The sequence below is a fragment of the Phaenicophaeus curvirostris genome, chromosome 9 (assembly GCF_032191515.1).
Source record: "Phaenicophaeus curvirostris isolate KB17595 chromosome 9, BPBGC_Pcur_1.0, whole genome shotgun sequence".
Lineage (NCBI taxonomy): Eukaryota > Metazoa > Chordata > Aves > Cuculiformes > Cuculidae > Phaenicophaeus > Phaenicophaeus curvirostris.
Window position 1 is genome coordinate 10,812,748 of NC_091400.1, and position 16,223 is coordinate 10,828,970.

The following is a 16,223-nucleotide window of genomic DNA, read 5'->3' on the forward strand; positions in this document are numbered from 1 at the left end:
TTTAACACATTGTAAAACTTCCATAAACTCTGTATCATCTGGATTATTTTTGTTTGTGGCATAAAAGCCAACGATCTCTTTTCTTCTCATTCATCAGCTACAGATAAGCACAAAACGGTTAAAATGCAAGGCATAAAAGAGAGAGAGAGAGAGATGCCTTAGAAGACAAACTAAAGGGGCATACAAGGGGAAAGTAAATTGCATCCAGGGAAGTCCCATCACCAAACAGTGCCTTGTGAACAAGGATAGCAGTGTAATGTATGCCCAGCATATGCACAGTGGCCCACAAACCCCAAAGTCAGCGTGTTGAAATGATCTCAAATGCGCATTAAAAATTCCCAGTGGAGGATGTAGGCAGGCTTGTACGGAGAGTACTGCAACTTGGGATGCCCACTCAAGACCAAGAGAAATAATTTAAAGGCATGTTTTTTCCAGTTTGGTTAAGATCCTTTCAGTGTGCTCTGAATGGGCATAAAGGAAGCTTACGTAAACACTGCTTTTTATTACTAGAGTGGCACCAAAATGGCCTCAGTGTATGATAGTCAAGCCTTGAGGATCAGTCTTCAAAAACTAATCCCTTCGTTTCCTCTGCCCCTTCAGGGCAGTTGATGTTATTAAGGTAAATTATTAACATAAACATTATTATTAACATATAAGATGTGTTATTAAAGTCCTGTTTCAGCCACTCATCAGTATTTACAGCACTACACGACCTCTTATTTAAATAATAGGTAGATAATCCTGCAATAAATATTTGTTTATGAAGTGTGGCTTTTGTAATGGGACTTTAGATCCCAGTTGTGTACAAATTTTTTTGCCCTCTGGTCCTCTCGTAACCAGACTGCAAAGACAGCCCAGCTCTGTTGAGTAGAAGCTTGCATTTTTGCTTATGAAATTCCTGGTTTTGTGGTTCTAAAGACTCAAACGTGAAATACATCTGCTCTTAATTTCCAAAGCAATGGGACGGTTTGCACAGCGTTTGTCAGGCTTGTGTGTTTGTAGCAACATGCAGATGATTTATGTGCACACATGCTGTGACAGCAGGGAGATGGGCATGAAATGGTTATCATGGTCTTTGGCTGTTCAGAGAGTCATGTTCATCAAAAGAGGCTACAGGAGATAAGCCACATGAGCATCAATAAGAGGAGCTATGTAACGTGATTCCCTTTTGACGGCATGTTGTGGACTTTTGTGTTGTGTCTTAAAAACCAAGACTGCTTTGTGGAAGCGGTGCATCCCAGTGGATGGTGGACACCTACCTGCTTTTGAAAACCCAGCCCTCATATTCTGCTTTTCCTTGGGGTGATCATCTAAGATCTTTAAGCTGAAAGAGGGGAGATTGAGATGAGATCTTAGGAAGAAATGTTTTGCTGTGAGGGTGGGGAGGCCCTGGCCCAGGTTGCCCAGAGCAGTGGTGGCTGCCCCATCCCTGGAGGTGTTCAAGGCCAGGTTGGATGGGGCTTGGAGCAACCAGATCCAGTGGCAGATATCCCTGCCCATGGCAGGGGGTGGGACTGGATGGGTATTAAGATCCCTTCCACCACAAACCATTCCGTGATTCTATGATCTTGTAAAGATAAAACAAGGTTCCTGTTTGGTTTTTTTTCCCACTTTCCCAGATGAGAAGGGGAGAATAAGGGGTAGAGAGCAATCAGTGTCTTTCATTCTCTGAAAACAAACCATTTTCATTTGCTAGTACAGCCAAACGTAGAGTAGTCTAATATGAAACAAGGATAGTGAACTTCCATGTGGAGCAGGCCTAAGAGAGGTGGAACTATTTGCCTTAGAGGATTGATGAGGTAGATAGGAACATTTCTCAGGGAAAAATAAAGGGCTGATAAATTTTTTCATGCTTTCTCATTAGTATGAGACACTCCAAGAAAAGAAGCCGTTCCATGTTTAAAATTAGTGTTATTCTCCTTCACAAATATGTGGTTAATCTCTGGAACTCACACCAACATGAGGCAAAAGGGTGTTCAACAGTCCAAGGCATTTGCCAGGAGCATAATTACAGCCTGGATTTCAGTAGCATAACTTTCAAAAAAGAAAACATTTTTTGAAGCAATATACCCTCATGTTTCATTAGCTGTCTCTCATTAACAGGGTTTCCAAGCTCTTCCTCTGAAGCTGTTTGCTGTCTATCCTGTGTTAGACAGGCAATTTGATTAATCTCATATGGCATTTCCATCTATACCATAGATCTGCATAGACTTTGATGGGAGAGAATGAGTAAAAGAAGGCTGATGAGAGGAAGAAGAGAAGAAATGTAACCTTTTTGGTGGAAATAGGTCACTAACCATGATTTTTGGACTTGTAATTTTTTTTTTTTGAGTTTGTTTCACTGCTTTCACATGTTGGGTAGTCAAGGCCTTGCAGTTGGAGTGTCAAGAGCTCTGTGCTCTTGTTTGGAAGGACTTGGATGAATGCCTAGCTACTGTTGCGAAATGGAAGATGCAAACTGTAGTTGTCCTTCAGTGATCTATGGGTAGTTTACCTAAATTGTGGATTAACTAGATTGCAGATAATATGGTTGAAGGTAATGGAATGTTTGGCCATCTTGGATGAGCAGCATGAGGCATGACGCAGGCTTATCAGCTTGGGCAAGAACAGACCAGAAGAAGCCATGTTATCCATGCTTAAAAGCCACCTTGCATGGTGGCACAAGGCACAAAGGGAGGCATCATGCTGGGGCGAACAAACCCATTGTTATGTTCAACTCTGCATCATGAAATATCTTTAATTAACTGAGAAGGAGCACAATTTGATCCTGTCATTAGGATTAACAGGCTCATGGCCTTCAGCTTCTTGCTCTGTCTCTGATTTCTCATCAATGAGCAATGAGGATGGGAAAGGGTCTGGAGCACAAGTCTTATGAGGAGCAGCTGGGGGACCTGGGGCTGTTTAGCCTGGAGAAGAGGAGGCTGAGGGGAGACCTCATTGCTCTCTGCAGCTCCATGAAAGGAGGTTGTAGTGAAGTGGGTGCTGGACTCTTCCCCGAGTGACAAATGACAGGATGAGAGGAAATGGTCTGAAGTTGCAGTAGGGGAGGCTCAGATTGGATATGAGGAAAAATTTCTTTAACGAAAAAGAGGTGAAGCCATGGCAGAGGCTGCCCAGGGCAGTGGTGGAGTCTCCATCCCTGGAGGTGTTCAAAACCCATGTCACTGTGGCACTTTGGGACGTGGTTTAGCAGGCACCGTGGGTTTGGGCTGATGGTTGGACTGAATGAACTTAGAGGTGTTTTCCAACCTTAACGACTCTATGATTCTATGATTCTGGACTAGCCACTTAATGTCTCACTGGCTTAACAGTATGCAGGTACTTTCCTATGTGCTCTAGGTGTTAAGAGAGTGAGCATACCCTGAATAATGGAGGCATAAAAAGCAGACACCTTAGGCTAAGTGCAGCTCCTCCTCACAAATGTTTTACCCGTGCACTTCTGGTTCTGTCTGTCTCCTTGCAGGCAGAGATCGGAGCTGGGTTTTCCATCCAGCATCACAAGATGGCATGAAAAACATCATCTATGTATTTTTCAGTAGGTAGGATGTAGAGCAAATGCTTTTGTTTCCTGTAGGGCTGGTTGACATGTTAGAGAATCAGCTTCAGTACTCGGTTTGTAAGTGCCAAGTTGTTAAGTGTGTGCAAGGGAGTGGAGCTGAGATTTCATGCCGTTGCTGGGAGCTCACCTTTTGTCCTCATCAAAAAACCAAGGTTTTAAAGCAGTCAGCCCCTCCAACCCCACATGATGCAACTCCCATCTAAACCATGGCATGCTTGTCAAGTCTTGCTCGGAGAAGCTGCCTTGAAGATTGCGAATCCTCCTGTCCAGAACTGACAATGCAAAGGCAGCAATCAAGGCGGTGTGTGAAAAGCTTCCCTTTGCAACCTGCACAATTACTGCCCTATTCAGAGAAACCTCCTCTTTTAGCTTTTAGCTCTGCTAGACAATTTACCCTGTCTCAGCTGTCTCACTGCATTATGTCCTTCAAACCCCCTGGAATTAATGTTTGGAGCCAGCAAACACTGCTGGCTCCACAAGAAAAGCTGAGAGCGGAAAGGTCAGGTCGATTAAAGCAGTTGATCAGAATCTTTAACATAAAGACGTCACAGGCAAAACAGTAATGCTCCTTCACGCTCAGCTAAGAGCAAATGATTCATCAGGCAAGGCTGCTTATTTTTGGAAGATGGCCACAAAAGAGGAGAGAACACACTGGCGGTATCGATCATCATCGTAACAGGGGACCGCAGAGCCCCTCTCTAGTTCTGATGGAAATTTAATGTCCAAAATATCTCATCCAATGTAAATATATCAATATATATTTTATATTGAATGGATTTAAAATACATTCTGGCCCAGCTTAGCAAAATCCTTGCCTCTCTGCACAAATCTTAGAGCTGTCATTTAGAGCAAAGGGTTGTTTTGCAATGCTCTGTACAGCTTGATGCTACAACCACATTGTGAGGAGTTCTGTAAAGGTGGCTGGAGAAGCAGGGCTGCTATGAAATCTCCAGTGCTTTGCTCTAGAGGGTAGACCTTCAGTGGGTGAAAATGTAGCAGTGTTGAGGAGGTGCAGCCTAAAGGATGATTTCATCTGCCTCCCATGTCCAGAAATGATCAGAAATACTGTTCTAGCAGCACCACTCCCCAAGCAGTTGCATATCTCTTGTGCTGCCTACAGTGCCCGAAGCAGAAAGCTCGTGCCTGCCCCTTACAGCACCCCTTGGTAAAAGCAGAGTGAGTCTCCTCACTGGAGGAAGCCACAGGCAGAAGTGAGAGGTACACGCATGTCCACAGAGTAGGATAAGCAGCTCTGGGAGCTGGCAGCCTGAGGAAGGGATCTAGAAATCCAGATTGAAGCCTTGTAGCTGTCAAAGGGGAATCGTTCTGCTCTGACACCAGCCCAGCTGTTTCCCTCCTTCCTAGCCCTCCCCTTCCTTCCCATCTCTCCCTCAGGGCTAATAAATATATACTTAAGTCATTTAATTCCCATGGGGGTTTGATATCAAGGCATAGAATTCAAAGTTTACAAGGTAATTGAGTGTGAGGGAAAACATGAAGCAGTAGTTTAGGGAAGAAAATGAAGCCAAAGAGAATGTATGGGAAAGGGAAGGAAGTGGGAATTCCTAGAAGATGGTTCCCCAGAGGAGTGTCAAAGGGAGGGGGCAGAGAAGTGTGAGTACAGTGTGATGTGTCATAAGGGCAGGAGCACTAAAGAGTGTGCAGGAAGGGCCCTGGAAGAGAAGGAGCAGAGGGACAAGTGGAGGTGGCAGCCTGGCAGACAGGAGCATCTGGGCAGGAGTGCAGGAGTGAGCTTTCAGTGAGACAAAAGCTGATGGAGGATCCCTTGGGTTGCTGAATTCAACCCCTTCAGTCACTGGTGACCAGAGCATAGATGTGTGCTCTGGGAAAGTTCATGAAGGGACCATCACAGTGCCCACCCCAGCCCACAAAATGCTGCTCAGCACCTTGTGGCTTACCCAAGACCTTTAGCCTCGTAGACCAAAGGTTGGGTGCTGCAAGAGGAGAGCAAGACAGCCTCTCGGGCACTGTGGCTGAAGGGATGGGAGAGGAAAATACTTTAGTAGCAGTGTTTGTGACGCACTGAAGAGGGGAGGTTGAAGCAGAGTTCATTATAGACCCAAAGGGTGCATCTGCATTGCGTAATAATGCATAGCGGAGAGGCAGACAAAGCTCTCTCTGCTTTGCTGGCAACTACCGCCCAGAAAGGGTAGCAGAGCTGTGCTCCTGAGAGTCTAAACAAGCTGGTTCCTTTACAGCTAGTGTAGTTCTCTCTGTTCTGCATTGCATAATGGAGACATACAATGAATTCCTGTCAATAAGGAGTTCAAAATAACTCAAGGCAAGCTCTGCAATAACAAAAACATTGGTCCCCAAAAGCAAAGGAATAAAAGACAAGGTGCAGAAGCACTCATGCACCAAAGGTGTGATCAGAAACACCCCACAGAAAGCAATACTTCATGTTTTTTTCCAAGTCTCATGTTTTCTCTGTAATGGTCTCCTACCTTTTGAGTCAATGCTCTTCCAATTTAGCCTGCAATATTATGGAGTACCCAACACACTTTCAGTCTGCAATTGTGACTCTACCAACCCCTCTACAGAATTAACTCAGCTCTGGATTAGTCATTCGGCATGCCAGTGCATGCAAAATAGACTCAAGTGAATCAGGGTTTGTATGCGGGGACTGAATTGCAGTAAATACATCAACTTGGAGATTCTTAGTCTGCATCTGAGCTTTCACGTCCATATCCGTTCTCTGTTGGCTGCGTGGCATCTCCAAGCAGGGCAGGCACACAAACAAACCGGGAGTGAAACCCCCAGCACCACACCAAACCTCCTGCCCTCTGCCCTCTGCAATTCACGTTCGTGTGACAGTGTAAAAAATGTGGAGGCGTAAAAGAGGAACCCAGGGAAGGGCTGGAGTAAAAAAGTGTCCAATGGTAGTGAAAAAAAAGACAGGAAAAATCTAAAAGCATCCTCTACGGCTGAGCTGCTTCAGGTCTGCGGACCCATATAGCAGACACTGTAGGAGAGCACGCACAGCAAGTCAGGGTGCATTAGGCTTGCTTGGTCTGAGGAACCTGACCCCGTAGACATGTCATCCAGTGATCCCAGCAAGGAGCAGTGTGAAGTATGCTGGAAAAGCTACCTTTACTGGTCAGAGTCCAGTGCAGAAGGCATCCCCCTTGCAAGCTCAGATATGGCACCTAGAGATGCCAGTGATGCTTGTGGCAAGGTATTTATGAAAAGATATCAATGAGGGAGAATCATCAATGTGGAAGGGCTGAGGGTGTTGGACCTCGTTCAGCCAGAGCATAAGGAAGCCAGCGAGGTCACTCACCATCCACCTGTGAGGTGTGCTTCCGCGGGCTTTTTTAGCCCAGAAAAGCTCAGACTTGGTCTGTACATCCACCCTCAATGTCTCATCCTCGATTATTAATGATATCCATAAGAATTGTGACTGAGCTGGTAAACTCTGGATTGGACATAGTCCCCAAAGCAATCTAATCCTGGTATTTCTTTCTCTGCAGGGGGCGGAGGGAAACGCAAAGGCAAAAGCAAAAAGTGGAAGGAAATCTTGAAATTCCCTCACATTAGTCAGTGTGAAGATCTCCGAAGAACAGTAGGTAAGAGCTTTTCCTTTCTTTGGAAATGTTGCTTAAATAAAAAGTGCTACCAAAACTGGTTCAGCAGAAAGGCAATAAGGGTATTCATGGTTAAATGGAATCTCCTTAGAGAGGAGTCTGCTTTGGTTACAGCCTCCATGATGTTGCCATGCAAGCTCAACATTTTCTGGTTCCTAACAAGGCACTGTGGATCAGGCAGGGAAGACTGGCATAATGAACTCTCCATCCCTGGAGGTGTTCAAGGCCAGGTTGGATGGGGCTTTGAGCAGCCTGGTCCAGCCGGAGGTTTCCCTGCCCGTGGCAGGGGGTGGAACTGGATGGGCTGTGAGGTCCCTTCCAGCCCAAACCATTCTGTGAACCATTCTGTGATTCTGTGATGCACTCACAAGGCAGGGCTTGGGGCTGGCACTGGTTGGGCTCTTTGCTTTGCATACACAGACTCTGGGATCCAGAGGGACTCAACTGTTGGGCAGTACCTGGCGTATGGGCTTTGACTTGGTACCTACCTGTTCCAGCGTAGCTGTAAAAGGATGTTCAGAAACAAATCCCCTCATCACACCCTGCATACCTTTGTAATAAGTAGCTCTTTATCAGGAGGGAAATGAGACTAGATGAAAGCAGAGAGATCACTAATGTCATTGAAGGTTAATATTAATTATACTGTGGATATGATGTCTGAAGTGGCAGCCGCTGCCCTCTGCCAGGCGGGTTCACTCAGCTGAACCATCCTGTATTCACATCACATCACATCATATCGCATCACTACTTTATGTAGTTGTTTTTATAGGGCATGTAAAATTTTTTTCTAAATCATTTTGTTTTATCGATGTGGGCCAAACCCTGCAGATCTGGAATGGAGCTTGCAGCGGCTGTTCCCACAACAGTCTTTCTCCTGCTCATCCCTGCCAAATTCCCCCCTTGGCAAACAAGGCTAGCAGCTATCTCCTTGTGTGTTCTTCACTGGAAAGCCCAATATTCCTGATCTCACCACAAGAGGTTAACTTCAGCAACTGAGGCTCCTTTTCTCCCCTACACTGAGATAAAATCCAGCCTCTGGCAATGCATGAATGAAAGACAAGAAACTCTAACAGCTGAGATAAGGGGTAGCATAATTTGTCTGACTTGGGTGAACTCCTGGGGTCTGAGTGACAGTGCCCTGGCACTATTAAAGTAGGAGATTCACTGCCTGTTTATGCAGAGAAAATGTGGAATGGTTTTAAACTCTTTTCATGGCCTCCTTCAGTGAATTTTGCTTCCCTCATCTTCTGTGGTAGCGCTAAAAGGATGTAAAGAAAGGAGGGGGGAGCAGGAGGAAAGAGGTTTTCCGGTTTATGGCCACTCCACAGACAGTTTCTAAGGGCACGGAACCTACTCAAAGCAAATCTGACTTGATATATTGTAATTTGCGCAGGGAATTCTCTCTGTTTTTCCATCAAGCTTGATTCCTACAGCAGAGAATGGCACTGGATAAAATGCTCACTCTTTACTAATGAGTTACATCCTAAAATGAATTGTCTTCAAAGTCTGCCAATGATTTCTGTTTCTGAAATGCTGTTTCTGACATTTTTGGTGTCAGCTTTGTCCTAAATTTAATCGGATTTGCATTTTTTTTGTGAATGAATTGGTGAAGTACCAGGGCAAGAGCCCTTCTGATGCTCTCGGTGGGTGTGGTTTGACTGCAAAGATTACCTGTCCTCTGGGAATTTTAGCAACTGGCTTTTATGTAATTGGAAATGAGGTCCAATTCCTTGTTCTGTGCCTCTGACTTTTATTGGGTAGCTTTCCCACTGAGCTGGATGTGATTACACAAGGAATGCAGTACTGCTTAACCTGAGTAAGGTCATCTCTCCTTGCTGGCAATACTGTTTTTCAGTTAATCGAGCTGAGACTGAGACATCCCAGACAAACATGTGCTGTTTATAAACTTCTTGTTCAAATGGTGGATCTGGCACGTCTTGGATGAGCCAGACTCTCTGAGACCATAAGCAGTAAGTCATTTGCATGTGTGTGGTTGATCTGAGTTGCTCAGGATGGATTTGTTGCACCTGCAGATCCATTGCACTGGGCTCTTTGTGGCTCGTGGACATCCAGGGACAGGTATGGGTCATCGCACTCTGGCCTTAAAATGCTTCTTTTATTGCCTCTGCTAAGGAAAAGCAATTCCCTTGACTTAACTCATCTTCATTTGTTATTTTCTGCAAGTCCTTTAAAAGGATCTCAGGATTTCAGGTGACAAGGTGTCTCTGCAGGTGATCTTATGAAGGCATGTACTGAAATATCTTTCTTGACCCATCAGCTGAACTGTTTCAGGACTTGCAGGGGATCCAGTTGCTTGGCGTGTCTCCCCATCATTCTCTCCCCTCACAAATTCTTAGGTCCCTGGTTGGTCCCCATCAAATTGGATTATGAAACAGAGACCCCAGAGAGGTTTTTTCCTACAATCTATATGGGAATAGGCATTCAGCAGAGAAGAATGACTTTGTACAAGGGAAAGGTGATTGATAGCCTCAATCCAGTGTGTTTAGCAATCAGCATAGGAGGGACATGGATATATTAGAGCAGATGTAGAGGAGGCCATAGAAATGATCTGAGGGCTGGAGTACCTCCCATATGGTGAGAGAGGCTGAGAGAGTTGGGTTGTTGAGCCTGGAGAAGAGAAGGCTGCAGGGAGACCTCAGAGCAGCTTCCAGTGCTGAAACCCCAGGAAAGCTGGGGAGGGTCTCTGGATCAGGGAGTGCAGGGATAGGACAAGGGGGAGTGTTTTTCAGCTGAAAGAGGGGAAATTGGTATGAGATCTTAGGGAGAAATGTTTTGTTGTGAGGGTGGGGAGGCCCTGGCCCAGGTTGCCCAGGGAAGTTGTGGCTGCCCCATCCCAGAAAGCGTTCAGGTCTACGTTGGGTGAGGTTTGGAGCACCCTGGTCCAGTGGGAGATGTCCCTGCCCATGGCAGGAGGAGGAACTGGATGGACTTTAAGGTCCCTTCCAACCCAGACCATTCTATGGTTCCGTGTTTTTGTGATCAAGACAAATAGCAGAAGGTTCTGCTCATCACAGACCTCTTTGCTGTGTGTCTGCCTCCCAGCGCTTTTGGTCAGATGCAGTCTTGCCACTTTGCCACATGTTAAAAATTATAAATCATGCTGAGTCTTAGAGGGTTGTGTGAACTGAAGGATTGGGCTGTTGAGGTTTTGTTGGGCTTCTCTTTTCTGGATGCTACCCAAGAGCGTCCATGAAAGAACCGGAGGCAGGGCTGGGCTGGGCCTTTTGATTTAGAGTGGTGAAGAAAGGCACAGCTTAGTGTCGTGCAGCCAGGAGCCACGGATGGAAAATACTGCTGCTGTGCTTGTGGCAGAACAGCCTACATGTGTGTGTCGATGCCTGCTTTTTGGTGTAAAACCGTGTGTGCTTTTGCACCCTGCTAAGGTGTACTGAAAAGCGTCTGTGTCTTAAAAAAACCCCCAGTATAGTGTGAAAAGAAATCTGTGAAAAACAGGAAGGCTGAAATAAACCAAGGGTCTGCGACCTGTGTTGACACAATTCTGAGTCAGTTCATACCTTTCGGTTCCCTCTGTGTTTACAGGAGGTTCTGTGTTTGACTATCCATCATCTGGTGTCTCACTCAAAGCCTTGCTTAGTAAAGCTCTTTTTTCCCCCTCCTTCTTGTGCACAGACAGGAAAATCAAAACACCCGTGAGAAACACTGGTTTTTGATAAATAAACAAACACTGGAAACGTCTTTATTAAAAGTGCCATTTAGCCAAGGAGTTAGGTTTTTGGGTTGCATTTCAAAGTAACTTCTTTTCTCCTTTCTTTCTTGTCCAAAGTAGGCAACACCTTTTGCAGGGGCGTTCTGTTGTGTGCTAATTCTCACTGGCAGGAGGAGCAGCAAGGATGCTGGGCTGATGCCGTTCCTGGGCTCGGAGGGTGGCTAATGAATGGCTAATGCACGTTTCTATTTGCAGCCCTCTTCCCGGGTCTGAAATATTAGACTGGATTAAGCCAGCTGTCCCTTTCCAGGTTAATACTGGCATGAGGAGCCTTTTCAATCGATGAAAACTGCTGTTTGAGACATCAGTGACAATGACTCATATGATGGATACTGCTCCTAGATGGTGTTCTGCGATCTTGGAAATTCACAGCTTACGAAAGAGATGTTTCAAGAGAAGGGGGAAAAAAACACAAAGGGCAGCTTTAAGAATTCCTGCATTTGACAAACATGGCATGGAGATGCCACAAGTCAGGGATACCCACTAGTTTAGAGGCCACCAGTAAACAAAAATATAAGAAAAAGCTGTAATTTGAAAGGCCAGAGTGTCTTTTTGATGATAACAGAATCTGGCTGTCTGTAAATATTTCGGAATGACGCAAAAGGTTCTGTTGGTTAAAAGTGTGGAATTTTTATTTATTTTGCCCAGACCCATTCTGTGCTTTTTTCTTCCATAAAAAACCAGCTTGGGTGAAAGAGTTGATTATTCTGATCGTTGGCAAATTTTCTTTCGTAACTGTCCAACTGCTATATAATAAATCAAGATTTTTTTCCCCTGTAGATTGAAGTTTGTGGAGAAAATGCCACAGACTGTGGCTGCTGTTTGTTGCAGAAAGTGATTTGTTGCATTATTGCAGAAATCTTTAACTCCTTCAGCAAGGCAGTTTCTAGTTGTGCATTGTGGAAAGAGAGCTCTGATGGTTTCTCTTGTTAAATATTTGTATCCAGTGAGATTTCACAGTCAGAAAGATTCACCCTGTTAATACTAATTTTGCCATGCTTGGTTTAGAAATAGAAAAAAATCTCCCTGTGCCGTTTAACCTCTTGAAAGCAGCCCTGCAGAGAAGGACTTGGGTGCTGGTTGATGAGAAGCTCCACATGAGATGTCAACGTGCGCTGGCAGCCCAGAAACCAACCGCGTCCTGGGCTGCATCCAAAGCAGTGCGGCCAGCAGGGTGAGGGAGGGGATTCTGCCCCTCTGCTCTGCTCTGGTGAGACCCCACCTGGAGTCCTGAGTCCAGTTCTGGAATCCCCAACATAAGAAAGAGATGGAACTGTTGGAACAGGTCCAAAGGAGGGCTACAAAGACAATCTGAAGGCTGTAGCAGCTCTGCTATGAGAACAGTCTGAGAGAGTTGGGGTTGCTCAGCCTGGAGAAGACAAGGCTGCGGGGAGACCTTAGAGCAGCTTCCAGGGCTGAAAGGGGCTCCTGGAAAGCAGGGGAGGGAAGTTTTACAGGGGCACCAAGTGGTAGGACAAGGGGGAATGTCTTTAAGTTGGAAGGGGGAAGATTTAGAAGATTTAGATTTAGATTTAGATTTTAGGAAGAAATTCTTCACAATGAGGTTGGTGAGGACCTGGCCCAGGTTGCCCAGAGCAGTGGTGGCTGCCCCATCCCTGGAGGCGTTCAAGGCCAGGTTGGATGGGGCTTGGAGCAACCTGATCAGTGGGAGGTGTCCCTGCCCATGGCAGGGGGTGGAACTGGATGGACTTTAAGATCTCTTCTGACCCAAACCATGATTCTATGATTCATTTATCCAGAGTCAAAGTAACTTGAACTGCTAGTTCTGGCAGGATGTTAAAAATACACTTTTGTGTGAGAAGTGCTTTGTAGAGATAGTGAACAGAGTAAATGGGACAAAAGTGAAGCCACAGAGTTCACATGCTCACCTTTTACAAAAGCTAGGTCTTTTTTTCCCCCGCATTTTTTGTGTTGTTCTTTTTTGGGCCTGATCAAGACCGTCACCTACATGGGGTTTTTTTTTCCAGTCACGTTTGAATTTATCTGCCTGGAGGCGTATTAATGGTGTGGGCTCTGGAATGGGATTCAGATCTACCTAAATGAGGTTTCTTGAGCTGCCTGCATGGGCAGTGGTAGCAGTCAAGAAGCAGCAGGATGGACATCGTTTATCCAGCTTCCTAGAAATGCTTTGCAGCCTGCACAGAGCTCCATCCTGTGCAGAAAGACTGCTAGTCTACCCGGGTTATCTTGTTTAAAGTTAGCTTGGGCATTTCTGCTCTGCTTCACAATGCTGGGACATCATTCATGAATTCTCACCAGCAATTCTCAGGTTCCTTGGCTTCTGTGGTTTGCCAGCACTGCAGAGAAAAATGCATGACTTGGGGGGTCTGGAAAAGTGTGAATTTCCAGGCTTACTGAGTTGGGTGGGAAAGGCCCTCAAAGCTCATCCAGTTCCACGCCCTGCCATGGGCAGGGACACCTCCCACTGGATCAGGGGCTCCAAGCCCCATCCAACCTGACCTTGAACACCTCCAGGGATGGGGCAGCTGCGACTTCTCTGCTCAACCTGGGCCAGGGCCTCCCCACCCTCACGGGAAAACATTTCTTCCTAATGTCCAAACGTGACATATTGGAATTTGTTATGGAATGGTGTGTCTGTGTGACACCCTGCGTCATGTTGGCTGGGGATGGTGTCAGACCTAGGTGTATCCATCCAGGGAACGGAGATGTAGGCAACAGTCTACAGGATGGTGTCACTCCTAAAGCTCAGGCACTGAAACTGGAAAAGAAGAGGCACCAAAAGCCTGGTCTGATCAAAACCCCAAAGAAGGAGCCAATTTTCTCTCCACCAAATTCTTCAGCTCTGATGTTTACAGTAATTAAAAAGCAAGGTTTAGAAATGGAATCCTGAAGCCAACAAACAGATCAAAAGAATGAATTGCAACTTGCCTTCCACTGTAAATAACCAAGCACAACTTCTGGTATTGTGTCCGAGTATTGGTCTCAGTGTTACACCCAAGTCTGCTCTCATGGTTTTGGCTAAAACTAGAGTTCTAGATTATGAGAAATATTTTTTTTTGTAGAAAGCATCAGCTTTCCTTGGAAAAAGTCTTACATTTTTATTGCAAATAGCTTTTCAACAAGTAGTCATGATTCCGTGGCATGAAATAACAGCAAGAATTGTCTCCTGTTTTCTTCCTAAGTGTGTGGGCATATGGATAGCTGTGTTGGGAAGAGTTGTGGTGGTCTGTGTGTGAGTACAGCCAGAGCTAAGTGCCCAGCACAGAGCTCTACACCACCTCTGGAAGGCACGAGGTTTTCTGCAAACTTGGGGAACTGGAATCTATGGAGTAGAAAATGTCATATAGTGAAAAAAAATAAAGGCAACATACTCTATCATGGCCTCAGGTTATGCCAGGGGAGGCTTGGATTGGATTTAGGGAAAATTTCTTTACTGAAAGAGTGGTGAAGCCCTGTCAGAGGCTGCCCAGGGCAGTGGTAGAGTCTCCATTCTGGAGGCATTCAAAGAACATGTAAACATAGCTCTTTGGGTCATGGTTTAGCAGGCACAGTGGGGTTGGGCTGATGGTTGGACTGGATGAGCTTAGAGGTCTTTTCCAACTATGATTCTATATATTTCAGTTACTATAGCAATTGCAAAGGGATACTTGCTGTTCTTGCATCACCCAAGTGTCAGCTCCTGACCTAGATGTGTGTTAGGAGCCCAGGCTGCCTGTGCTGATGGGATGGAGTTGGTCTCCTACTGTAGGGGTGCTGCATTGCCCCTTGGGGTCATGGTTACTGTGCCGAGATGCAAAGGCTGGTCATGGTGCTGTGAGGTGGATGGTGCCTTGAGTGCTGGAGTGGTAATGAACAGAAAACCTCCCTGCATGGGTTGTCCTCCCTGGTGGTTGTCTGCGGGGCAAGTATGGAAGAACACGGAGAAAGAAGAACCCAAGAAGGGCTGAAAGCAAAACTGGAAGAACACGGAGAAAGAAGAACCCAAGAAGGGCTGAAAGCAAAACTGGAAGAACTGCCGAAAGCTGCAGAGAGGATTTATTGTTCTGGAAAAAGTTATGCAGATTTTTTTTGGATAACTTTAATCCACAAGAAAACCCTCAGACTGATTTATTTCTAAAGAAGAAACAAAGTCCTTCCCCTTGACAGTCCCCACCCTGTACATCCCTTCCCCTTCACGTTCCATTTCTCTTTCTTCTCCACTAGACACAACTTTCCCCTCGCTTCCTTGAGCCCAAAGGTCTCTGTTGGTCCTTTGAAGTACAGCTTATGTAATCTTTCCAGCATAGATCCTGCCTTCAGCTGTTCCCTGGAGTTTCTTGAATTTGACATTCTGTCCCATGTCGTGAATACATCTCAATTAAATGAGATACTCTTCAGGGGCAGGAACTGGCCACACAATAGAAACTGTTCCAGTGCGTGGAATGATATGGCTGACGTCAAAACCATATTGTTTGTTTACAAACCCACAGTTGGTTCAGTTCCTTTCTTTAAAAATCCTTCAGATTCAACTATAGTTCTGCCATAAACACAGCTTTCCAGTGGTCTAGCAATGGACAAACAGAGCAATGTTTGGTGCCCTTGCAAGATAAGCTGTATCCAGCTTATAGCAATGGGTGGAATTGAGAAGGGTTGGGTTATTTCTTGTGATTTTTTTTAATTGCATCACAGGAAGTATTTGAAAACCCAACTGTTTTATGCATCTAGTGAGACTCAAGACTAACACTGGGAGAGCAGGCTGCTTGTAGGCTGCTTGTACTTGACAGCTTCCAGGATGGGAAGGGGACGCAGGGGAAATGAGTTGAAATGATCTCAGCCCACATTTTATTTACAGAATTCATTCCACAAGACTTAATCCATTAAGTATTACCTTGGCAGTGGCAACCCAGAAAGCAACCAAAAAAGACATCGCTATTCTCCACTAAGAACAGGCAGCAAATCCACAACTCCTTACCAAACAGTGAGTTCACACCAGTCGTCACTCAGTCAAAAGCCTCCTAGGGAAGAAATATTATCACTAAACCTCTGTATGTTTATTTTGTGGGAAAAGGCTGGGTTTGGTGCAATAAATTAGTCTTTGCAAATTAAGAAGAAAAAACTTGCCATGACACCCTTTGGATTATTTCCATAAGTTATTACAAGGATGTGCAGAAGAGGAATTAGAAGAAAACATATCCTTTTAAAAGATCCATTTCATCTCTTACTGAAAATAGAAGCAGATATTGTGAGCTGCAGGGTTTTTCATTATCTTATTAGGTAATATGAGTCATTAAGGCTAATTAATACTTATGCAGTGATTTGGAATTGTAAAATGCTATAGAAGTGCTCACGG

At 45.3% G+C, this 16,223-nt stretch overlaps 1 protein-coding gene across 2 annotated transcripts in view; it reads left to right on the top strand.

The window, feature by feature from the left end:
* The window catches only part of GRK5 (G protein-coupled receptor kinase 5), a 165,589-nt gene that overhangs the window by 61,395 nt on the left and 87,971 nt on the right, over positions 1 to 16,223 (top strand). Inside the window, exon 2 of one of the 2 annotated variants that reach the window (XM_069863758.1) lies at positions 7,051 to 7,146. In XM_069863758.1, the coding sequence (XP_069719859.1) occupies positions 7,051 to 7,146 (96 nt within the window). Of the gene's footprint in view, positions 1 to 7,050; positions 7,147 to 16,223 lie in introns of those variants that run through there. The other variant, XM_069863760.1, reaches the window with a different exon arrangement.